The sequence below is a fragment of the Hypanus sabinus genome, unplaced genomic scaffold (assembly GCF_030144855.1).
Source record: "Hypanus sabinus isolate sHypSab1 unplaced genomic scaffold, sHypSab1.hap1 scaffold_428, whole genome shotgun sequence".
Classification (NCBI taxonomy): Eukaryota; Metazoa; Chordata; class Chondrichthyes; order Myliobatiformes; family Dasyatidae; genus Hypanus; species Hypanus sabinus.
The window spans coordinates 184513-209591 of NW_026781305.1; the positions used below are offsets into that span (position 1 = coordinate 184513).

Here is a 25079-nt window from a genome sequence, read left to right on the forward strand (position 1 = left end):
TATATATCTCATATCACTTTGCACACTGCAATTATATGGGTGCTTACGAAGAACATAGTAACTGGTCTCAATGACTATTATCTGGTAGCACTTACATCCACAGTGATGAAGCGTTTTGAGAGGTCGGTGATGAAACATGTCAACTCCTGCCTGAGAATAGCTTGGATCCACTCCAATTCGCCTACTGCAGCAACAGGTCCAGAGCAGATGCCATCTCCTTGGCTCTTTACTCAACCCTGAAACATTTGTGCAGCAAAAATGCATACTTCAGGATGCTCTTTATTAACTACAGCTTATCATCTGCTCAGAGCTAGTAACTAAGCTTCAGAAACTTGGTCTCAATACCTCTTTGTGCAACTGGATTCTCAATGTCCTCACTTGCAGACCCCAGGTAGTTTGGATTGGTAACAACATCTCCACAATCTCCATCAGCACAGGTGGAACATGGGTCTGTGTGTTTAGCCCCCTGCTCTACTCGCTTTACACATATGACTGTGAAGCTAGCACAGCTCAAATGCCGTATTTAAGTTTGCTGATGACACCACTGCTATTGGCCAAATCAAAGATGGTGACGAATCAGTATATCAGAATCAGTTTTATTATCACAGGCATGTGCCATGAAATTTGTTAACTTACCAGCAGCAGTTCAATGCAATACATAAAATAGAAGAAAACATAATAATTAATAAGTAAATTCATCGCAGTATATGTATATTGAATAGATTAAAAATCATGCAAAAACAGAAATAATATACATTAAAAAAGTAAGATAGTGTTCAAGGGTTCAATGACAACTTAGGAATCAGATGGCAGAGGGGAAGAAGCTGTTCCTGAATTGCTGAGTGTGTGCCTTCAGGCTTCTGTACCTCCTCCCTGATGGTAACAGTGAGAAAAGGGCATGCCCTTAATAATGGACGCTGCCTTTCTGAGACACCGCTCCCTGAAGATGTCCTGGCTACTTTGTAGCCTAGTACTCAAGATGGAGCTGACTAAATTTACAAACATCTGCAGCTTCTTCCGGACCTGTGCAGTCCCCCCCTCCCATACCAGACAGTGATGTAGTCTGTCAGAATGCTTTCCACGGTACATTTATAGAAGATTTTGCGTGTATTTGTTGACATACCAAATCTCTTCAAACTCCTAATGAGCTATAGTTGCTGTCTTCCTTTATAACTGCATCGATATGTTGGGACCAGGTTAGGTTCTCAGAGATCTTGACACCCAGGATATCCACTTCTGATCCGTCTATAAGGATTGGCATGTGTCCTTCGTATTACCCTTCCTGAAGTCCACAATCAGCTCTTTGGTCTTACTGACGTTGAGTGCCAGGTTGTTGCTGTGATACCACTCCACTAGTTGGCATACCTAATGTGAGGAGGATGTTATGAGAATGCAGGGTGACTTGGACAGGTTGGGTGAGTGGGCAGGTGTATGGCAGATGCAGTTTAATGTGTATAAATGTGAGGTTATCCACTTTGGTAGCGAGAACAGGAAGGCAGATTACTATCTGAATGGTGTCAAGTTAGGAAAAGCGGAAGTACAATGAGATCTAGGTGTCCTTGTTCATCAGTCACTGAAAGTAAGCATGCAGGTACAGCAGGCAGTGAAGAAAGCTAATGGCATGTTGGCCTTCATAACAAGGGGAGTTAAGTATAGGAGCAAAGAGGTCCTTCTGCAGTTATACAGGGCCCTGGTGAGACCACACCTGGAATATTGTGTGCAGTTTTGGTCTCCAAGTTTGAGGAAAGACATTCTTGCTATTGAGGGAGTGCAGTGTAGGTTCATGAAGTTAATTCCCGGGATGGCAGGACTGTCATATGTTGAAAGATTGGAGCGACTGGGCTTATATACACTGGAATTTGGAAGGATGAGAGGGGATCTGATTGAAACATATAAGATTATTAAGGGATTAGACACGCTAGACACAGAAAACATGTTCCCAATGTTGGGGGAGTCCAGAACCAGAGGCCACAGTTTAAGAATAAGGGGTAGGCCATTTAGAACGGAGTTGAGGAAAAACTTTTTCACCCAGAGAGTTGTGGATCTGTGGAATGCTCTGCCTCAGAAGGCAGTGGAGGCCAATTCTCTGGATGCTTTCAAGAAAGAGTTAGATAGAGCTCTTATAGATAGTGGAGTCAAGGGATATGGGGAGAAGGCAGGAATGGGTTACCGATTGTGGATGATCAGCCATGATCACAGTGAATGGCGGTGCTGGTTCAAAGGGCCGAATGGCCTTCTCCTGCACCTATTGTCTATTGCCTAGCTCGCTCCTGTACGCCCCCTCGTCACCATCTGAGATTCTAGCAACAATGGTTGTATCATCAGAAAGTTTATAGATGGTATTTGAGCTATGCCTAGCCATACAGTCATTGGTATAGAGAGTAGAGCAGTGGGCTAAGCACACACCCCTGACGTGTATCAGCGAGGAGGAGGAGGAGGAGGTGTTATCACCAATCCGTACAGATTGTGGTCTTCCGATTAGGAAGTCGTGGCATCAAAGGTGGAGAAGATCAGCAACTTTAAATTCCTCAGTGTGAGGACCTGTCCTGGGTCCAGCATGTATCTGCAATGATGAAGAAAGCACGGCAGCAACTCGACTTCTGCAGGAGTTTGTGAAGAATCGGCATGACATCTAAAACTTTGACAATCTATAGATTGGCCGGCTGCATCACAGCCTGCTATGGAAACACCAATGCTTTTGAATGGAAAATACTACAAAAAGTAGTGAATACGGCCTGGTCCTGCCCACCTTTGAGCATATCTACATAATACACTGTCGCAGGAAAGCAGCATCCATCATCAGGGACCCCCACCACCCAGGACATCCTCTCTTCTCACTGCTGCCAACAGGAAGAAGGTACAGGAGCCTCAGGACTCTCACCACCAGGTTCAGGAACAGTTATTAACCCTCAACCATCAGTTTTGAACCAGAGAGGACAACTTCGCTCAATTTCACTTGCCCCGTCACTGAACTGTTCCCACAATCTATAGACTCACATTCAAGGACTCTTCATCTCATGTTCTCGATAATTATTGCTTGCTTATTTATTTATTATTACTATTTTTCTCTCTTGTAATTGCATAGTTTGTTGTCTTTTGCACATTGGTTATTTGTCCATCCTGTTGGGTGTGCTTTATCATTGACTCTATTATGCTTCTTGGATTTACTGAGTATGCCATAAGAAAACAGCTGTACATGGTGATATATATATGTACTTTGTTAATAAATTTACTTTGAACCCAAGATGATATGAAGCACAGATAGAGTGGACATTCAGAGATTTTTATTCTCCCCTGTTCCCCAATGACTCTACCCCTCACCTCCACACTAGGGGTAACTTACAACAGGCAATTAACCTACCAACCTGCATGTCTTTGGGATGGGGAGGGTGAGGAGAATGGATGGGGAAACTGGAGCTTGTTAGAGTGGAGTGGAACTGTTCAGGGTCTCCACCCACCCCTCTCCATTTTGTATGATAGTACAGGCTCTCTCAGCTGTTGTAAAGATATCCCAGTTTCTCAGGAGGTTCTCTGAATACTTCTGTTGGGAGAGGCGCTGTCCTACTTGGCTCACTGTGGGTCGGTTCTGTTGGGAGAAGTGCTGGGTCCTTTGGGACGTGGGGTGCTTGTGTTGGGAGTGGTGTTGGGCCCTTTGGGACTTGTGGGGTGCTTGTGTTGGGTCCTTTGGGACTTGTGGGGTGCTTGTGTTGGGAGTGGTGTTGGGCCCTTTGGGACTTGTGGGGTGCTTGTGTTCGAAGTGGTGTTGGGCCCTTTCGGGTGCTTGTGTTGGGTCCTTTGGGACTTGTGGGGTGCTTGTGTTGGGAGAGGTGTTGGGTCCTTTGGGACGTGGGGTGCTTGTGTTGGGAGAGGTGTTGGGTCCTTTGGGACGTGGGGTGCTTTTGTTGGGAGAGGTGTTGGGTCCTTTGGGATGTGGGGTGCTTGTGTTGGTAGAGGTGTTTGGCCCTTTGGGACTTGTGGTGTGCTTGTGTTTGTAGAGGTGTTGGGCCCTTTGGGATTTGTGGGGTGCTTGTGTTGGGAGAGGTGTTGGGTCCTTTGGGACTTGTGGGGTGCTTGTGTTGGGAGTGGTGTTGGGTCCTTTGGGACTTGTGGGGTGCTTGTGTTGGGAGTGGTGCTGGGTCCTTTGGGACTTGTGGGGTGCTTGTGTTGGGAGTGGTGCTGGGTCCTTTGGGACTTGTGGGGTGCTTGTGTTGGGAGTGGTGTTGGGCCTGTGGTCAAAATGTTGCATCTTTTGGAAACGGTTTAGTGTGACCAGAAGCTGGGTGATCAGGAATGTGGCACATGAGAGTGACCCAAAACTGGATACTGACTTGAGAGATGAGGTGACCCAGGGTTAGACACTGTGCTGGGAGAGGAGTTGGCGCAGAGTTGTACACTACCTGGACCAGGAGACTGTCTTGGGGTTGAACACTGTCCCCTGACTGAACGCTGCTTTGCGAGACTGACCCAGAATTGGACTTTGTCGGGGGAGAGGAGGCGACGGGGCAGGAATTTGTCCTGAGAGGACACTGATACTGGACCCGTCTCCAATTCTAGTCTGGTGCCTTTGTCGTGATGTGCGCTCTCACACATATAACAGGACCACACGCACACAGAACATGCGTGCAGCCACAATCATGAACATACGTATACACACCGATCCAGACACACATGGCAGGTGTAGGGCGTCCAGTTACCCCATCGACTGAGGCGTCGCCGAGAAGAGGCGGTCCCTCCCGGAGTGACTCCCACCTCTCCAGTCCCGCTTCCCCCAGCCGCCGGCCGGCGATTGGCGGCGCGAACGTCAGCTGCCGGCGGATCCCACCCCCAGCCGCCCCCATCTCATCAATGCTGGAGTGAGCACCGGGAGGTGGACGCCGAGCCGGGGGATGTGACGGTCTGGGAGGACAGGTAGAGTCGGCAGAGGGAGAGAAGCAGCGACCCCGCCCTCGCTCAGCTCGGCGCGACCCCTGGCCGCCGGCTCTCGGCAGGCAGACGTTTCTCGGCGCTCCCCGACCCCCCAACAGCTGCCAAGACGCCGCGAGCGGTGCTCCGGGTGAAAAATGCGCCCCCGAGAGTGGCGAAGACGCCGGCCGCCACCGACCTGGCGCCGGGAGCCTTCAACATCCAGAGGTCGCAGAGCCGCATCAGCCTGTCCGCCTCGTTCGAGGCGCTCGCCATCTACTTCCCCTGCATGAACTCGTTCGACGAGGACGACGCCGGTAGGTGCCGGGGTCGCTGCCGGGGGCGGGGGAGAGGAGGGGTCGATTAAAGGCGGGGTGGGGTGGGGGGGGGTTCAGAGCGAAGTGAGGGGGTATCAGAGGAGAGAGTGAAGTGAGGGGGTATCACAGACGGGAGAGTGAAGTGAGCGGGTATCACAGAGTGAAGTGAGGGAGGGTCACAGAGGAGAGAGTGAAGTGAGGGGTTATCACAGACGGGAGAGTGAAGTGAGCGGGTATCACAGAGTGAAGTGAGGGAGGGTCACAGAGGAGAGAGTGAAGTGAGGGGTTATCACAGAGGAGAGAGTGAAGTGAGGGGTTATCACAGAGGGGAGAGTGAAGTGAGCGGGTATCAGAGGAGAGAGTGAAGTGACGGGGTATCACAGAGGGGAGAGTGAAGTGAGGGAGGGTCACAGAGGGCAGAATGAAGTGAGGGGGTCACAGTGAGGAGAGCGAAGGGAGAGGGGTCACAGAGGGGAGAGTGCAGTGAGTGGGGTCGCAGAGGAAAGAGGGAGTTTTAATAGAAAGGGGAGCGAGGAGAGGGAGAGTGTTGGAGAAAGAAGTGGCGGGAGATGTCGGGGAGAGGGATGCAGGGTCAGGTTGAAGGGGAGAGCAGGATATGGACAGAGAAGGCGAGAGTGTCGAGGGGAGGGAGTGGAAGATCAGATGGGAGAGGGAAGGGAATCTATCAATACGGAGCAGGAGGGAGAGTTCGTTCACGAGATTATAGAGAGACAAATGAGGAGGCTGTGAAGGAGTCGGAGCGAGTGCGTGAGACGAGAGGGGTGAGGACGGGAGGAGAGGGAGGGTGGGGGGCGCTCAGATGTGGGTCTCGGAAGCGGCTGTCATACCTCGCTTGATCCGGGAGTCCGCGCTCCCTCCGCCGGGGCGTGTTCAGACAGCGAGTGATAGAGATGTGTGTCCAGCTTTGATAAAGTTATTACGGGCTGGGCAGAGTGTGGACGGTCAGTAAGGGCTTGCGTGGGTGGGGGAGAGAGACGCCCGACCCTGAGACAGCGGAACTGATCCGGTGAATTGGTATCTGCGTCCCGTTATGGTGGGTGGGTGGGCCCATCCCCGTCCCCTCTCCAGCACCCCTGTTTCTCCCTTCCGCCCCGATCATCCTCTCTTTCCATCACCCCTCTCCCCCTCACTCCCCCCACTTCGAAGTACTTGGTGCCCCCGAAGCTGAGGAAATGTTTTGGAGCGAGGAGAGTGATCTACACCCCTAGCCCCACCCCACCCTGATGCCTCTCTACCTTTACACCACTCACCAGCTGAATCCCCTCCATCCAGACCATCTGCCCCCCCCCCCAATGTGTCACCGTGGCAGGGTGGCTCCCGTAACCCGTGGGTGAAGTTAGCGGGTGTGCACCCCCTGCTCTGGACAAACGGATTCCACACTGGACCAGTGTACTCTCTGGTGGATGAACTCAGCGGCAGAGCAGTGTCTTCTTGGTTGCTGGAGCCGCTGAGTTCCTGTGTATTCCGGCAGAATCTGCAGTCTCCCCTGTCTCTGTTACTCTCTGGAGTGTAGAGAACAGGAGGCTGGTGTTAACAAAGCACCCTGAGTATGTTACTGGGTTTGATGGGGTGGTGCCAGTGTTGGAAATCTAAGAGTGAGAGATGTGCCATTCAGAACTTAAAATGGGAGATTTCAGCCCAAGGAGTGGCAAAAAGGTTTGGTAACCGGCTGTGTGGCTCATTGGGTACCGAAGGAATCGGGGGAATGGGGTGCTGAGGTTGCTGCATTGAATTGTGGTGCAGGTATGAGGGACTGAATGTGTGTGTTCATAGTCTGTAACTGTAGGAACAGGTCCTAAAGCCCACAATGTCTGAGCTGAACACAGTCAAGTTGAACAAAATCTCTTCTGCATGCTCTCCCGATCACTGACTGAAATGTGTTGTTTTCCAGGAGCAGTACAGTGCATTGTAATAGGATATCAGAGTCAGGTTTAATATCACCAGCACATGTGGTGGCAGTACATAATGAAAACTGAATTGCAGTAAGAAGTCTATATGCATTAGAAGGTTAAGTTAAATAAGTAGTGCAAAAAGCAAACAGAACAAATAGTGAGGTGGCGAACGTGTCCACACAGAAGTCTGATGGCACAGCAGAAGAATCTGTTGCTGAATTTTTGTGTGTGGCTTTGGGGAATCCGATGGCGGAGAGGAAGAACACTGTTCGTTGAACGTGTGTCTTCAGGCTCCTGTACCTTCTCCCTGTTGGGAGCAGTGAGGAGAGAGCACATTCTGAGTGATGGGGGTCGCCTTTTGAAAATGTCCTTGATGTGGAGGCGGCTGGTACCCATGAAGGAGATGCCTGAGCCTGCAGCTCATGTTACCCATTATCCTCCATCACTGCCCTGGCAGTCACTTTTAGGCACGCTGGCACTGTGTCTTTAAAAAAAAAAACTGCCCCCACCCTACATCTCCTTTAAACTTTCCCCTTCTCATCAGAGATGTGTATGCTTGTATAATTGATATTTCTACCTTGGGAAAGGAGGTTCTGACTGCCTACCCTATCTATGCCTCTCACCATGATTTTTTATATAGCTCTGTCAGGTCGCAAGAAAACAACTCTGCTTTGTCCACCTTCTTACAGCTCATCCCCTCCAGGCAGCATCCTGCTAAACCTCTTCTGCACTGCTTCCACATCCTTCCTGTAAGGGGGGTGACCAGTTGGTATGTCTGTAACATCCCGTCTGGTCCATCACAGAACTCTGAATGAGGGAACTACCATCCTTGCTCCTGTCCCGGATGTGACTCTACACTGACCGATGACTCCTCACTGCCTCCCCAGTTCAAGGAAGTCGGGGTGGGCAATGTATTCTGCTAATGAGAGTGATGTTCATACCTCATCGACATGTAAATAAAAATAGCATGCTGGTGGGGTCAGGCTGAGTTCTAGTTTTGCAACACTCATTACAGCTTTTGTGGGCATGGAGAAAGGGTAAGCAGAGAGGGCAAAGAAAGTCTCCTTACAGGGAGAGGAATATTTGTAATCGAAAATAAGGAAAAAGCAATTAAACCAGTACATAGATCGCTGCAAGTTGTTAGGGTGGTTAAGAAGGCATATGGTGTGTTGGCCTTCACTAGTCAGGGGATTGTCCAAGAGCCATGAGGTAATGTTGCAGCTCTATAAAGCCTTGGTTGGACCACACTTGGAGTATTTTCAGTTTGATCGTCTCATTATAGGAAGGATGAGGGTGCAGAGGAGATTGACCAGGATGCTGTCTGGATTGGAGAGCATGTCTTATGAGGATAGGTTGAGTGAGCGAGGGCTTTTCTCTTTGAGATGGGCATGAGTTCGATTTTGTCATTTAAAGTAAAATTGGATAAGTATATGGACAGGAAAGGAGTGGAGGGTTATGGGCTGAGTGCATGTTGGTGGGACTAGGTGAGAGTAAGCGTTCAGCACGGACTAGAAGGGCTAAGATGGCCTGTTTCCGTGCTGTAATGGTTATATGAGATGTGACTTGATAGAGGTGTACTAGATAAGAGGAAAAGATTGAGTGGACAGGCACAGAGGCTTTTTTCCTCAGGATGGAAATGGCCAATATGAAGAGGAATAATTTTAAGGTGATTGGAGGAAATTATGGACTGGGTGTCAGAGGTAGGGTTTTTTAACACAGAGAGGTGGGTGTGTGAAACGCCCTGTCAGGGGAGGTGGTAGAGGTAGATACAATAGGGACATTTAAGAACTCTTAGCCACATGGATGAATGAAAAATGGAGGGCTATGTAGGAGGGAAGGGTTAGAGTAAGATAAAAGGTCGGCACAACATTGTGGGCTGAAGGGCCTACACTGCCAGATCTCTCTCTGGCCTCTTTGACCCTATGGTGTTTTCCAGTTTTCATTGCACTGGAATGTGTTAATCAGAAACCCCTTCCATCTGCTATGATATTTGTCAAGAGTCTCAGAAGCATAGGTCTGATGGTACTTGGCCACCAGTTGTCCAGGTTCTTTAATAACTCTCCGTCGTCAGTCTATGAGATTAATACCATTTGGCTGTTCAATGTACCTGGTGTTATTTTCTCAAGACACAATAAAACCTGCCAAAAATTCTAGCAAGACAGGGAAATGAGGAAATGAGGGAATTGAGTATTAGTAAAGAGATAAGTTGGTGAGACTGATGAATCCCAAGGACATGATGATCTACATCTCAGATGGCTTTGAAGTTAATGGATGCTGTGAATATCTACATATACTGGACTTTCCCTCTGGAATGGAGGGCAGAAAGTATGATCCCATGATCTTAGACTGGAAGGAGAGATCCAACAGTCAACTCCTGACCTGTTAGCTTAATTTCAGTGGGAAGTAAAATCTATAATGAAGGATAAAAATACGTTGGGAAAAATTGATAAGATTAAGCAGAGTAAGAACGGATTAATGAAGATTTATTCATGTTTGACTAATCTATTGGAATTATTTTGAGGATGTGGTAGACAAAGATGTGGTGAATTTGGATTTTTCCAAAGGCTTTCTATAAAGTCATACACAGGAATTAGTCAGCAGTGTTAATGCACATGAAGTTGGGGAGGAAATGCTAGTGTGCTTTGAGAACTGGGTATTGAACAGAAATCAGATCTTGGGAATAGATCTTTCTCAGACTGTGACTAGTGGAATGCCATAGAAATCGGTGCTTGAGTCCCCAAAATTGTACAATCTATGTCAGTGATTTAGTTTGGGGAGGGGTAGACAAATGTTGCATTTCTCAATCTGCTGATGGTACTGAGCTGGGAGGGATTGAGTGGGGAGGTGGATATATGAAACCTTTAGAGGATACACACAAGCTGAGTGTGTGGCAGATGAAATATAATGTGGGAAAAATATGAATACTTACAAAAAACGCTGAGTTTTTTTAAAATGATGAGATTCAAGTTGAATTTATCATCACATTCTCGGGTATGGTGAGATTGTAACATTTACGTTCAAAGGAACTGAGGTGTCTTTGACCAGAAGTTATTGAAAGCCAAATTCATGTGATTAGGAGGGAAAATGACATGTTAGTATTTACCACGAGGGGATTTGAGTGCATGAGTACAGGGTTGTTTTTAGGTAATAATGCAGGACATAGAGGTCAAACCTAAAGTGTTGTGAACAGTTTTGGTGTCTTTGCCTTGAGGGATGTACTTGCTGTAGGAACGGTTCACAAGGCTGGACCAGAAATGATTAGATTGAGTCTGTAGAGTTGCCGAGGTTCTTGCTTAACGGTATTGGTCCATGGCGCATAGAAAAGGTTGGGAACCCCTGTTCCGGAGTGTAGAAAATGTCATGGAGAGTGCAAAGTCCTCATGAGGCTCAAGAGACTAGGTGTACGGAAGGTGTTTCTCCTAAGGTTCCAGTCACAGGCAGTGTGTGACTGTTGTGGGGAGATTTTCCTTCATGTAGAAGGTATTGAACGTGTAAATTCTTGAAGAAGTACTCTGGGGACTGAGTCACGGAATTCAGTCAAAACAGAAGTCAACACACCTCAGATGTTCCTACAATCCAACAGGAGGTACACAAGCCTTGGGTTCCACAACACCAGGCTCAGGAATAGTTGTTACCTCACAATCATCAGCACCACAAGGACCCCCACCATCCAGGCTACGTTCTCTTCTTGCTGCTGTGATTAGCAAGGAGGCACAGGAGCCACAGGACCCACACCACCAGGTTCAGGAACAGTTATTACCCCTCAACCATCAAGCTCTTGAACTAGTGGGGATAACTTCACTCAATTTATTCACCCCACCACTGAACAGTGCCCACAACCTACGGACTCACTCTAAAGAACTCTTCACCTCATTTTCTCGATATTTATTGCTTATTTATTTGTTATTATTTTCTTTCTTTTGCACAGTTTATTGTCTTTTGGACACTGATCATTTATTTGTCCTGTTGGGTGCAGTATTATGTTCCCTCTGATTTACAGTGAATGCCCACAAGAAAATGAATGTTAGCATTGTATATAGTGACGTATGTACTTGGATAATGAATCTACTTTTGATTTTGAACAGATTCCTTTTTATGAAGGGAAACGAGGGATGAGGGGACAGTGCAGAGGGTAATTCTGAGGAAGTAGATCAGCTGTGATCTTGATGAATGATGGAACAGTCTCGAAGGGCCAAGTGGACTAATTTTGAATCTATTCCTATGTTAAAATATTTCCCATGTTATAATATTTGGGGCACAATTCAGAATCTGATTTAATATCACCAGTACGTGTCGTGAAATGTGTTGCTTTGCAGCGGCAGTACTTTGCAATGCATAATAAAAATATAAAGTGCAATAAGTATATATAAAAATAAATTAAGTAAGTAATGCAAAAAGAGAGGGAAAATAGGAAATGTTCATGTCCAGTCAGAAATCTGATATGGGACCACCCTCCATCCTCTATCCAGGACACCCTCTGGTTGCTGCCATCAGGAAGGAGGTACAGGAACTTCGGGTCTCTCACCAGTGGGTACAGGATCAGTTATTACCCCTCAACCATCGGGCTCTCGAGCCAGAGAGTAACCGCTCAACTGCGCTTGCCCCATCACTGAACTGTTCCCACAACCTATCAACCCACTTTCATAGAACATAGAAATCTACAGCACATTATAGACCCTTTGGCCCACAATGTTGTGCTGGCCATGTGATTGACTCTAGAAGCAGCCTAGAATTTCCTTACTGCATAGCCCTCTGTTTTTCTAAGCTCCATGTACCCATCTAAGAGTCTTTTAAAAGACCCTATTGTATCTGCCTCCACAATCGTCGCTGGCAGTGCATTCCATGTGCCACCACTCTCTGTGTGAAAAACGTATCTTGACATCCCTTCTGTACATACTTCCAAGCACTTTAAAACTGTGCCCCCAAGTGATAGCCATTTCAGCCCTGGGAAAAAGCCTTTGGCTATCCACATGATCAATACCTCTCATCATCTTATATACTAACAGGCCACCTCTCACCTTCAGTCACTCCAGGAGAAAAGACAAGTTCATTCAACCTATTCTCATAAGGCATGCTCCCCAATCCAGCAGCATCTAGTAAATCTCCCTCGCACTCTATCTATAGTGCACGTCCTTCCTGTAGTGAGGCAACCCGAACTGGACTCACTACTCCACGTGAGGTTTGACCAAGGTCTTATATAGTTGTAACGTTATTCACGGCTTTTTAACTCAATCCCACAGTTGATGAATGCCTTCTTAACAACACTGTAAACCTGTACAGCAGTTTTGAGTGTTCAATGGATGCGGACCCCACGATCTCCCAGATCCTTCACACTGCTAAGATTCTTACCACTAATATTATATTCTGTCTTCAAATTTGACCTCCTGAAATGAAATACCTCACACTTATCTGGGTTGACCACCATCAGCCACTTCTCAGCTCAATTTTGCAGCCTATGTCCTGCTGTAACCTCTGACAGCCCTCCACACTATCCACAACACCCCCAACCTTTGTGTCATCAGCAATTTAACTAACCCATCCCTCCACTTCCTCATCCAGGTCATTTATAAAAATCAGAGGGGTCGTCCCAGAATAGATCCCTGTGGAACACCACTGGTCACTAACCTCCATGCAGAATACGAGCCATCCACAGCCACCTTTTGCCTTCTGTGGGCAAGCCAATTCTAGATCCACAAAGCAAGACCTCCTTGGATTCCATGTCTCCTTACTTTCTGAAGGAACCTTGCATGGGGAAACTTATCAAATGCTTTACTGAAATCTATATACACTACATCCACTGCTCTGCCTTCATCAATGTGTTTTGTTCCATCTGCAAAGAGTTCAATCAGGCTTTGCCTTTGACAAAGCCAAGCTGACTATCCCTAATCAGATTATGTCTCTCCAAATGCTCATAAATCCTGCCTCTCGGGATCTCTTCCAACAACTTGCCCAGCACTGAAGTCAGACTCACTGGTCTATAATTTCCCTTTCTTGAACAAGGGAACAAATTTTGCAACCTTCCAATCCTTTGGTACTTCTGCCATCCCCATTGATAATGCAAAGATCAGAAATCTCCTCCCTCGCTTCCTGCAGTAACCTCGGGTATATCTTGTCCGGTCCCGGTGACTTATCTAACTTAATGCTTTTCAAAAGCTCCAGCACATCCTCTTTCCTAATGTCTATATACTCAAGTGTTTCAGTCTGCTGTAAGTCATACCCACAATTGCCAAAGTCTTTGTCCCTGGGAATACTGAAGCGAAGGTGTTTGATGGAGTGGGGTAAATCAGGAAATGCTAGAATTTAATAGAAGGATTGAGGGTTAATATCGAACTTTGCAATGACTGGCACAAAACATGGCAATGTTGTAGAGATTAGCTTCATTTGTCACGCGTGGATCGAAGCGGACAGTGAAATCAGTGAGGATGTGCTTGGGGCAGCCCACAAGTGTCACCATTCTTCCGGCATCAGGCCCACAGCTCACTAACCCTAACCTGTCGTGGGAAGAAACCGGCGCACCTGGGGGAGCTGATGCAGTCATGGGGAGAACGTACAAACTCCCTATGCACAGTGGTGCGATTTAAATCCCAATCTTGTGCTGTACTGCAATTGCACAAACTCCCCTGACATTGCCGCCCTTTTGGCATGGAACGTATCAGGTTGTGCTGAATATCTTCACCTTGTACATGTGGGATGTATCAAAGCTGTTTTGTTACGCTGTACACGTGTGTATGGTTGACTGATAATTAAACTTGAAGGTGAGTTGGAGGGTTGGGGGAGAGTTGGGGGGTCGTGAGGACGGCTGGAGGAGAGTTGGAGGGGTGTGAGAGCAGGTGGGGTGTGGAATTTAGGGATGGGTGGGTGAGCTGGAGGATGGGCATGCAGACATGGTCAAGAAGTTCAGTTGTTGTTCAGACCAAACATCAGAATGGGGAAGAAATGTGATCTAAGTGACTTTGTGGAATGATTGTTGGTGCCAGACAGGATGGTTTGAGTTACCTTAGAAACTTCTGATCTCCCGGGATTTTCAAGCACAACAGTCTCTGGAGTTTACAGAGGATGGTGGAAAAAAAAACCAAGACAGATTCCAATGAGAGGCAATTCTGTGGGTGAAAATGCCTGGTTAACGAGAGAGGTCAGAGGTGAATGGCCAGACTGGTTCAAAGTGACAGGAGGTGTCAGTGACTCAAATAGCCACACGTTACAACACTGGTGTGCAGAAGATTGCACTACACATCGAAGTTTGAAGTGGGTGGGCTATAGCAGCTGATTAATTACTGGGAGTAGAGTACAGGAGGTACCTGATAAAGTGGCCACTGATTAGAAACATGATTTAAATTAATTAGACAGGCCAGATGAGGAAAACGCTGCAAGCCGTTGTGATCTAGAACATTCTGCCTGAAATGGTGTTGGAAGCAAATCTAATAATTTTTAGAAGAGGCAGAAATATTCAAAAATAAATTACCTCAGGGTGAAAAGGGCCAAGAGCTGGTGAGTGAGTCCAGTGGGACTACCAGCACGAGATTGCTGCATTGAATAGCTACCCTCCTGTGCTATGAGTCAGTGGAAGTGTTGGAAACACATCACTGTTTTCACAAACTATAGAGAGTGTGCGATGCATTCATTGATGAAATTACTTTACCTGGAGTATCAGAGTGAGGAGCCAGTTATCGTTCTGACTGAAATTTGCTGCAGCATCATGAATGCACCTTCAGAAATACCACGTCAAGGATACGTCCGTGAATGGTTTCACTGTATTGCTATTGACAGAGTCAATCTTCCACAGGGTGCATTCATTCAGAATTTCAATGCTATGTGTAAGATCTCTCAGACTGAATGCAAGAGCAGATAAGTTCTGGTTAAATTTAATTTCCCATCCATAAAACTTAGCAGCAAAATCTGGCCATTCGGCCCATTGAGTCTCCTCCACCATTTCATCATGACAGGCAGTGGCAGATCGCCATGAATGGTCCCAATGCCGGGTGCGTAAGGAGAAGGGTTGGGCACCCATCTGTAAGACCCCAAAGCTGCAGAAATGCCAGTGGAAGTTTTGAGACCTTATCCCTGGGTGAGGAGGGTCTTCATGTAGAAGACGTATAAAGTCATGTGGTGGAAGTGGGAGCCGCTCAGCTGATTAACCGTTGGCCCCGGACAGAGGACTCTGGCGAGCTGCCGTCGGTAATCTACGCCCCAGTAGAAGATGACGGGTGGGAATTGAACCCTGATTTTCTGATAGAAACATAGAAAACCTACAGCACAGTACAGGTCCTTTGGCCCATAATGCTTTAGAAATTACCTAGGGTTACCACTAGCAATCTATTTTTCTATCCGGGAGTCTCTTAAAAGACCCTATCATATCCGCCCCCACCATTGTTGCTGGCAGCCCATTCCACACACTCACCACTCTCTGCGTTTTTTAAAAAAAGCTTACCCCGACATCCCCTCTGTACCTTCTTCCAAGCTCCTTAAAACTGTACCCTCTCATGTTAGCCATTTCAGCCCTGGGAAAATGCCTCTGACTATCCGCATGATCAATGCCTCTCATCATCTTATACACCTCTATCAGGTCACCTCTCATCCTCTGCTGTTCCAAGGAGAAAAGGCCGAGTTCACTCAATCTATTCTCATAAGGCATGCTCCCCAATCCAGGCAACATCCTTGTAAATCTCCTCTGCACCCTTTCTATAGTTTCCACATCCTTCCTGTAGTGAGGTGACCAGAACTGAGCACAGTACTCCCAAGTGACCAACGTTCTATATAGATGTAGCATTACTTCTCGGCTCTTAAAACTCAATCCCACGATTGATGAAGGCCAATACACCGTATGCCTTCTTAACCACAGAGTCAACCTGCGTAGCAGCTTTGAGTGTCCTATGGGCTTGGACCCCTAGATCCCTCCAATCCTCCATGCTGCCAAGAGTCTTACCATTAATACGATATTCTGTCATCATATTTGACCTACCAAAATGAACCACCTCACATTTATCTGGGTTGAACTTCATCTGCCATTTCTCAGCCCAGTTTTGCATCCTATCGATGTCCTGCTGTAACCCCTGACAGCCCTCCACATTGTCCACGACACCCCCAACCATTGTCATCAGCAAATTTACTAACCCATCCCCCAACTTCCTCATCCAAGTCCTTTAAAAAAACATGAAGAGAAGGGGTCCCAGAACAGATTCCTGAGACACACCACTGGTCACCAACCTCCATGCAGAATAGGACCCATCTACAACTGCTCTTTGACTTCTGTGAGCAAACTAATTCTGGATCCACAAAGCAAGGTCCCTTTGGATCCCATGCCTCTTTACTTTCTCAATAAGCCTTGCATGGGGTACCTTATCAAATGCCTTGCTGAAATCCATATACACTACATCTACTGCTCTTCCTTCATCAATGTGTTTAGTCACATCCTCAAAAAATTCAATCAGGCTCATAAGGCACGATCTGCCTTTGACAAAGCCATGCTGACTATTCCTAATCATATTATGCCTCTCCAAATGTTCATAAATCCTGCCTGTCAGGATCTTCTCCATCAACTTGCCAAACACTGAAGTAAGACTCACTGGTCTATAATTTCCTGGGCTATCTCTACTCCCTTTCTTGAATAAGGAAACAACATCTTTAACCGTCCAATCCTCCAGAACCTCTCCCGTCCCCATTGATGATGCAAAGATCATTGCCAGAGGCTCAGCAATCTCCTCCCTCACTTCCCACAGTAGCCAGGGGTACATCTCATCCAGTCCCAGTGACTTACCTAACTTGATGCTTTCCAAAAGCTCCAGTGCATCCTCTTTCTTAATGTCTATATGCCCAAGCTTTTCAATCTGCTGCGTCATCCCTACAATTGCCAAGATCCTTTTCCATAGTGAATACTGAAGCAAAGTACTCATTAAGTACCTCTGCTATCTCCTCCGATTCCATACACTCTTTTCCATTGTCACGCTTGGTTGGTCCTATTCTCTCACATCTTATCCCCTTGCTCTTCTTCTTGGGGTTTTCATTAATCCTGCTTGCCAAGGCCTTCTCGTAGCCCCTTCTGGCTCTTCTAATTTAGTTCTTAAGCTCCATGCTGCTAGCCTTATAATCTAGATCTCTAAGATTACCTAGTTTTTTGAACTGTTTGTAAGCTTTTCTTCTTGACTAGATTTAGAACAGCCTTTGTACACCCTGGTTCCTGTACCCTACCATCCTTTCCGTGTCTTATAGGAGCGTTCCTGTGCAGAGCATCATGCGAATACCCCCTGAACATTTGCCACATTTCTTTTGTACATTTCCCTGAGAACATCTGTTCCCAATTTATGCTTCCAAGTTCCTGCCTGATAGCTTCATATTTCCCCTTACTCCAATTAAATACTTTCATAACTTGTCTGTTCCTAACTCTCTCCAATGCTATGGTAAAGGAGATAGAATTGTGATCACCATCTCCAAAATGCTCTCCCACTGAGAGACCTGACACCTGACTAAGTTCATTTCCCAATACCAGATCAAGACCAGCCTCTCCTCTTGTAGGCTTATCTGCGTATAATATTGTGTCAGAAAACCTTCCTGAATTCACCTTTATGTAAAAAAAACTCCAACCCATCTAAACCCCTCGCTCTAGGGAGATGCCAGTCAATATTTGGGAAATTAAAATCTCCCACCACAACAACCCTGTTGTTATTACACCTTTCCAGAATCAGTCTCCCTCTGCTCCTCGATGGCCCTGTTACTATTGGGTGGTCTATAAAAAAACACCCAGTAGCGTTATTGACCCCTTCCTGTTCCTAACTTCTACGCATGGAGACTTTGGCACTGTAAAGCGTTCTCCCAACCATTAAACTACCGTGTATGTGGTGAAATCATCAGTGCACTACCACAACATGGGTTTGCAGCAGACATTTTGAAATGGGGCATACAGAGTTGATATGAGGAGCAATGCGGGTGTCTCCATCGTGGAACCTTGGAGCACAGTCACAAGTTAAGCGGCTGGTCATCCAGTAGTGTGATGGGGAGATGGGGGCAATGTGGTAACATGGCATTGAGAGCAGGAAGGTGAAAGAAAGAGAGGAGGGTAGAATTCACCCAGAATTAGCTGCTAAACGTACAGTCACTCACTAAAGGACAGATGTTCCACCATGATACCTTCCCTGTGATGTACATAGTAGGTTGTTGTTGGCATTGACCATGGATGTTGCATCCTAGCTCTCTAGATATGCATGCCTGGGAAGTACAATATGGAGAACTCGCTGCTGCCCATGGAGCTGGCTCCCCCTCTCCATGTAGCTATTGAATCCACAGGAATGACAGAGACTGATATAGTTTGGCAGCACCGGCATGGCAGCTCATTGAACTCAACGTAGGACTGCCTTAGGGACTCCAGCTCTGGATTTTCCCTCGGGGTTTACTCCCGAAGCCTTCCCCGAGAGTGGGCAAAGCCGCAAGGCAGCTGGGCCTTGAGATCAGAGTTTTATTTCTGCTTTGTGAGCTGCCAACCATTGCTGACGAACTCCATCTGCCTGACTGTGATGTGCAAAAAGATGGGAGAGCAGGGAGAGTGCGAGGACCGGACAGCAGCTGTAGTTAGAGCCTCCAACAGAAGCGATCTGGAGCAGTGCATTTAAGCTTCCAGCCTCTGCAGTGGCTACCCTTGTAGGCACTGGCCCACGAAGGATGTTTTTGTGGTTCTTGTCAAAGTGACAGACGACAGCGCGAGAAGGAGAACATTCTTATCCCTTCTGTACAGTGCACACTTCTCAGATGTGTTGTATCATATGCCTCTATTACTGCTCAGTCCTCGATGCCAGCTGGGGATCTGAGGGGGCTGTCTTGCTGTTGGATCCAGTCCCACCTCAGCATCTCGAGCATGTGGTACTGCTGTCCTCTTTGGGAAAAAATGCTGGACATCTCTTTCAATATTCAAGATTATTTCATGTCATTTCTAGCTCACAAGTGTAAAGGAGAACAAAATAATTGTCACTCCACATCCGATATGGCACAAAAAAGTACATGAACGATAAAGAACATAATAAAAAAAAACACAATAAATACAAGAACATAAGATAGCTTGTACATTGATTGTCTGTCTATAAAGTGATGCTAGGCTGTACATAGTGACTAATGGGAAATAATAAAGTAGTGTGTGAAAGTGTTAATTAGCCTTATTTCTTGGGGAAAGCAACTGTTTTTGAGTCTGGTGGTCCTGGTGTGGATGCTATGTAGCCTCCTCCCAGATGAGAATATGAGAGGCGTCTCTCTGACACAGTGGTGTCAAGGAAACAACCTCTCCTTCAATTTTGCATAAACAAAGGAGCTGGTTGTGGATTACAGGAGAAATGGAGATGGGCTAACCCCCAATGACATCAATGGATTTGGGGTTGAGTTCCTCAGCATAAACATCACTGAGGATCTCACGTGGTCTGTACATACCAGCTGTGTGGTGAAAAAGGCACAACAGCACCTCTTTCACCTCAGACGGTTGAAGAAGTTTGGTATGGGCCCCCAAATCCTAAGAACTTTCTACAGGGGCACAATTGAGAGCATCCTGACTGGCTGCATCACTGCCTGGTATGGGAACTGTACTTCCTTCAATCGCAGGACTCTGCAGAGAATGGTGCGGACAGCCCAGCACATCTGTAGTTGTGAACTTACCATGATTTAGGACATTTACAAAGACAGATGTGAGAAAAGGGTCTGTAGGATCATTGGGGACCTGAGTCACCTCAAACACAATCTATTCCAGCTGCTACCATCCGGGAAACAGTACTGCAGCGTAAAAGCCAGGACCAACAGGCTCTGGGACAGCTTCTTTCACCAGGCCATCAGACTGATTAACTCATGCTGATTTGAGTGTATTTCTATGTTACATGACTATTCTATTTATTATAAATTACTACAATTTCACGTAAAGACGTAACAAAGATTTTTACTCATGTATGTGAAGGATGTAAGAAATAAAGTCAGGTCAATTCAAGTAGGGTGGGTGGGATCGTTCATGGTGTTCCTGGCTCTTTTCCGGCACCTGTTTGTGTACAGTGTGTCTTTGGCAGGTAGGGTGATGCATTGGGCAGTTTTGACTACCCGTTGTGGAGGCTTCCTGTCCACTGCAGTGTAATTTCTGTACCGTGCACTGACGCGGTTTGTCAGGATGTTCCTGTAGAATGACGTGTAAAGTCCAGCTCTCTTCAGCCTCCTTAGAAGGTCGAGGCAGTCACGAGCGTTCTTCACTGTGTAGGATATGTTTTGAGAGGTTTTGTGTGATGTGCACTCCCAGGAGTTTGAAGCTGCTGTGCAGCCACTGTAAAGGGGGGGGGGGGGGGGTGTGAGTGGCCTCCTATTAAATCTCTCCTCTTACTTTAAGACTATGCCTTCTACTTCTCGATCCCCAGTCTCTGGGGAAGCAGACTGATTGCATTCCCTCTTATCACCCTCTCAGGACTTTATCACCTCCATCGCTCCTCAGCTGTCTGCCTGGAGCGAAGCCCTCCTGTTTTCAGGAGAGATACTCTGACGCTATGTTAACCATATAACAATTACAGCACGGAAACAGGCCATCTTGGCCCTCCTAGTCCGTACCGAACTTTTAATCTCATCTAGTCCCACCTACCCGCACTCAGCCCATAACCCTCCACTCCTTTCCTGTCCATATACCTAACAAATTTTACCTTAAATGACACAACTGAACTGGCCTTTACTACTTCTACAGGAAGCTCATTCCACACAGCTATCACTCTCTGAGTAAAGAAATACCCCCTCGTGTTTCCCTTAAACTTCTGCCCCCTAACTCTCAAATCATGTCCTCTCGTTTGAATCTCCCCTACTCTCAATGGAAACAGCCTATTCACGTCAACTCTATCTATCCCTCTCAAAATTTTAAATACCTCGATCAAATCCCCCCTCAACCTTCTTTGCTCCAATGAATAGAGACCTAACTTGTTCAACCTTTCTCTGTAACTTAATTGCTGAAACCCAGGTAACATCCTAGTAAATCGTCTCTGCACTCTCTCTAATTTATTGATATCTTTCCTATAATTCGGTGACCAGAACTGTACACAATATTCTAAATTTGGCCTTACCAATGCCTTGTACAATTTTAACATTACATTCCAACTTCTGTACTCAATGCTTTGATTTATAAAGGCCAGCATTCCAAAAGTCTTCTTCACCACCCTATCTACATGAGACTCCACCTTCAGGGAACTATGCACTGTTATTCCTAGATCTCTCTGTTCATCTGCATTCCTCAATGCCCTACCATTTACCCTGTATGTTCTATTTGGATTATTCCTGCCAAAATGTAGAACCTCACACTTCTCAGCATTAAACTCCATCTGCCAACGTTCAGCCCATTCTTCTAACCGGCATAAATCTCCCTGCAAGCTTTGAAAACCCACCTCATTATCCACAACACCTCCTACCTTAGTATCATCGGCATACTTACTAATCCAATTTACCACCCCATCATCCAGATCATTTATGTATATTACAAACAACATTGGGCCCAAAACAGATCCCTGAGGCACCCCGCTAGTCACCGGCCTCCATCCCGATAAACAATTATCCACCACTACTCTCTGGCATCTCCCATCTAGCCACTGTTGAACCCATTTTATTTCTCCAGCTTTAATACCCAACGACTGAACCTTCTTAACTAACCTTCCATGTTGGACAAGACTTTCTGCCTATTTCATATTTATCTCAGACTCTGCATCAGGTTGATTATCACTGACGTGTTGTGAAATTTGTTGTTTTGCAGCAACTGTACAGTTCAGTACATTAGAAATTACTGCAAGCTACATTCATAAGTGCCGTGTCGTATGACATGAGTGATCATGGTCTTTTCATGATCATGATTATTCTTGGCAAACTTTTCTACAGAACTGGATTTCCATTGCTGCCTTCTGGGCAGTGTCTTTAAAGGCGGGTGACCCCAGCCTTTATCAGTACTCTTCAGAGATTGCCTGGTGTCAGTGCACACATAACCAGGACTTGTGATATGCACCATGTGCTCCACCTTGCTCAAGGGTGACCTGCAGGCTTGTGGAAGAAGTGCCTTACAGGTCCTTTGGCAGAGGTGTACCCCCACCCAACCACCCTGTAAATTACAATAAGAAGCATTTTTTAAAAAAGCAGTGCAAAAAGAGAGCAAAATATTGAGGTCATGTTCATGGGTCCATTGTCAGTTCATAAATCTGATGGCGGAAGGGAAGAAGCTGTTCCCAAAGCATTGAAGGTGTGTCTTCAGGCTCCTGTACCATATCCTTGACGGTAACAATGAGAAGAGGGCAAGTCCTGGGTGATGGGGGTCTGTAATGATGGATGCTGCTGCCTTCAGGGAGTATTTATGAGCAGGTGGTTATTAGCACTGTTTAATGTGATTGTAGGAAGGAATAGGAATCTTGAAACGGTATTTCTCAAACAATGTTAAAGGGGGCAGCAATATTTTCCTGTATAAGGTAATGTGCGGGGTAAGTGTAGAGTTATGTAATGTAGGACTGGGATGCAATATTGAACAGAAATGTAATTGTGTGCACTGTACAGTACTGATCATGACCTCAGTGTGACGAGGAGCCCCTGGAGACAAAGGGAAGCCTGCGAGTCTCTCGCATGTGCTATACTTATATCCCTGAGACACCCAGGACCACACGGTTGCCGTGGTGAGAAAGCAACCGATGGGAAAGAGCTGCTGCGTCCCTTGAATGGGTCAATGAAAAACCGGCACAGTGGAAGTGCGTTGGGACTGGCAAGTAAGCTAACTCTTCACAACAGACCCAGGAACATCAAACATTCCTCATACATTAAATGTTCCATTTCTGGGATTGTTCTTGTGAACCTCCTCTGGACCCAAAGGGCCAGCATATCCATCCTTAAATATGCTCACAGTATTCCAAGTGCACTCTGTCGAGGGAAGGGATGTATCAGATTTTGGAAACCTCAATAAGACAAAGTACTGGAAACACTCAGCCAGTCAGGCATTGTCTGTAGTGAAAGAAACAGTGTTAACATTTTAGGTCCGACAAACATTGCCAGTTCTGTGCAACAGTCTCCAGCTCATGTGATATACACACAGTGGCCAGTTTATTAAGTACTGCTGTGGTCTTGTGTTGCTGTAGCCCATCCATTTCAAGATTCAATGTGTTGTGCATTCACAGATGCTCTTCTGCACACCACTGGTGGTTATTTGAGTTACTGTCACCTTCCTGTCAACTTGAACCAGTTTGGCCATTGTCATCTGACCTCTCTCATTAACGAGGTGTTTTCACCCACAGAACTGCCATTCACTGAACGTTTTTTGTTTCTCACACCATTCACTGTAAACTCTAAAAACTGCTGTGCATGAAAATCCCAGGAGATCAGCAGTTTCTGAGATACTCAAACCACCCTGTCTGGCACCAACAATCATTCCATGCCCAAAGTCACTTAGATCACATTTCTTCCCCATTCTGAGGTTTGGTCTGAACAACAACTGAATCTCTTGACCATGTCTGCATGCTTTAATATATTGAGTTGCTGCCGCATGATTTGCTGATTAGGTGTTTGCATTAACAAGCAGGTGTACCTGATAAAATGGCCTCTGAGGAACAGAGACCGTTTACAGAGAATGGCCAGCTTGTTAGGTACCAGTGTGGTCTTCTGCCGTGAGCGGCAGTTCTGTAGGTGAAAATGCCTTGTTAATGAGCGAGGTCAGAGGAGAATGGATAGACTGGTTCAAGCTGACAGGAACCATGAACATACACTCAGTGGCTACTTTATGTGGTACGGGAGGTATCTAATAGAGAGGCCATTGAATGTGCAAAATGACAGTGGCAGTGAGTTTGGTACAGGCTAATAGTGAGGACAGTGCAACAGTCGTGCTTAACACAGCAGTATATCGAGCACCTGAGTACAATTCAGTGATGTGATTTGCTGCATAATACTTCATCAGGGAATGATTTCACATTGCACTGTAAGGAAAATGTTTGCTGATGCGACAACAAATGAATTATTTTTATTTCTGAAATTAAGAACGCAGATGCAGAGACTGAAATAATCAGCGTGTGTCTTCACCCTAGACACAGCAATGTAAAGGCATGGGGTGGGAAGATGCTTAAATGTGACAGATTTCACCCTGACATTTAAAGTGAGGCCTCCTACCCACTTGGTACACAAAGGCTGGAACTGGGAATGGTCAGGATGAAGTCATCGTGATTATTTCAGGCACACTCCTGGAGTCCGGGCCACAGTTGGCAGCTCTCCCAGTACCTTAGTGTTGAGCACCTGAGTGTCTTGCAGTTCCACAGCACTTTCCTTTGCTGTCATCTTGGCTGAGCGTAATACTTGTACCAAAAGGATGCCATTCAGCCCATCTAGCTGTTTAAAGGAGAAGTCACATCAAGTCCTGTGCTCCAGTCTTTCTGTAACTCTGCAAGTCATCATCATACAGTGTGGAAACGGGTCCTATGGTCCAACTCTGCTTCAAGATTCAGGGGAGAAGATTCAGGACGGAGATGAGGAGAAACTGTTTTCCCAGAGGGTGCTGAATCTGTGGAATTCTCTGCCCAGGGAAGCAGTTGAGGCTTCTTCACTAAATATATTAAAAAAACAGTTAGTTAGATTTTTACATAGTAAGGGAATTAAGGGTTATAGGGAAAAGGCAGGGAGAGCTTACGGACAGATCAGCCATGATTTTATTGAATGCCAGGGCAGGCTTGATGGGCCAGATGGCCTACTCCTGCTCCTATTTCATATGTTCTTATGTTCTAACTCATCCAAGTTGCCTAGTACACTAATTCCACCTGCCCGTGTTTGGAGCATCTCTGGCCAAACTGCTTCTGATGTCACAACTTGGTCCCACAGACCTTTATCCTGGGAAAGGTGTGATGTAGCTCATAACAGCACACAGGGTATGTGAAGCTCCCTGGAAGCCGTCTGATGGAGCTTGTTACACCACACAGCACAGGAAGGATTTTAGACCCTGTCTCTCACCAATGTT

General features: G+C 46.4%; 1 protein-coding gene across 1 annotated transcript in view; it reads left to right on the forward strand.

Annotated features, from left to right (window-relative positions):
* Positions 1–5024: 5024 nt before the first annotated feature.
* LOC132388853 (regulating synaptic membrane exocytosis protein 4-like) overlaps positions 5025–25079 on the forward strand; it is a gene marked incomplete at both ends in the record, with an annotated part of 113131 nt that continues 93076 nt past the window's right edge. Inside the window, one exon of the mRNA XM_059961272.1 lies at positions 5025–5219. Within this exon, the coding sequence (XP_059817255.1) occupies positions 5025–5219 (195 nt within the window). The remainder of the gene's footprint in view (positions 5220–25079) is intronic.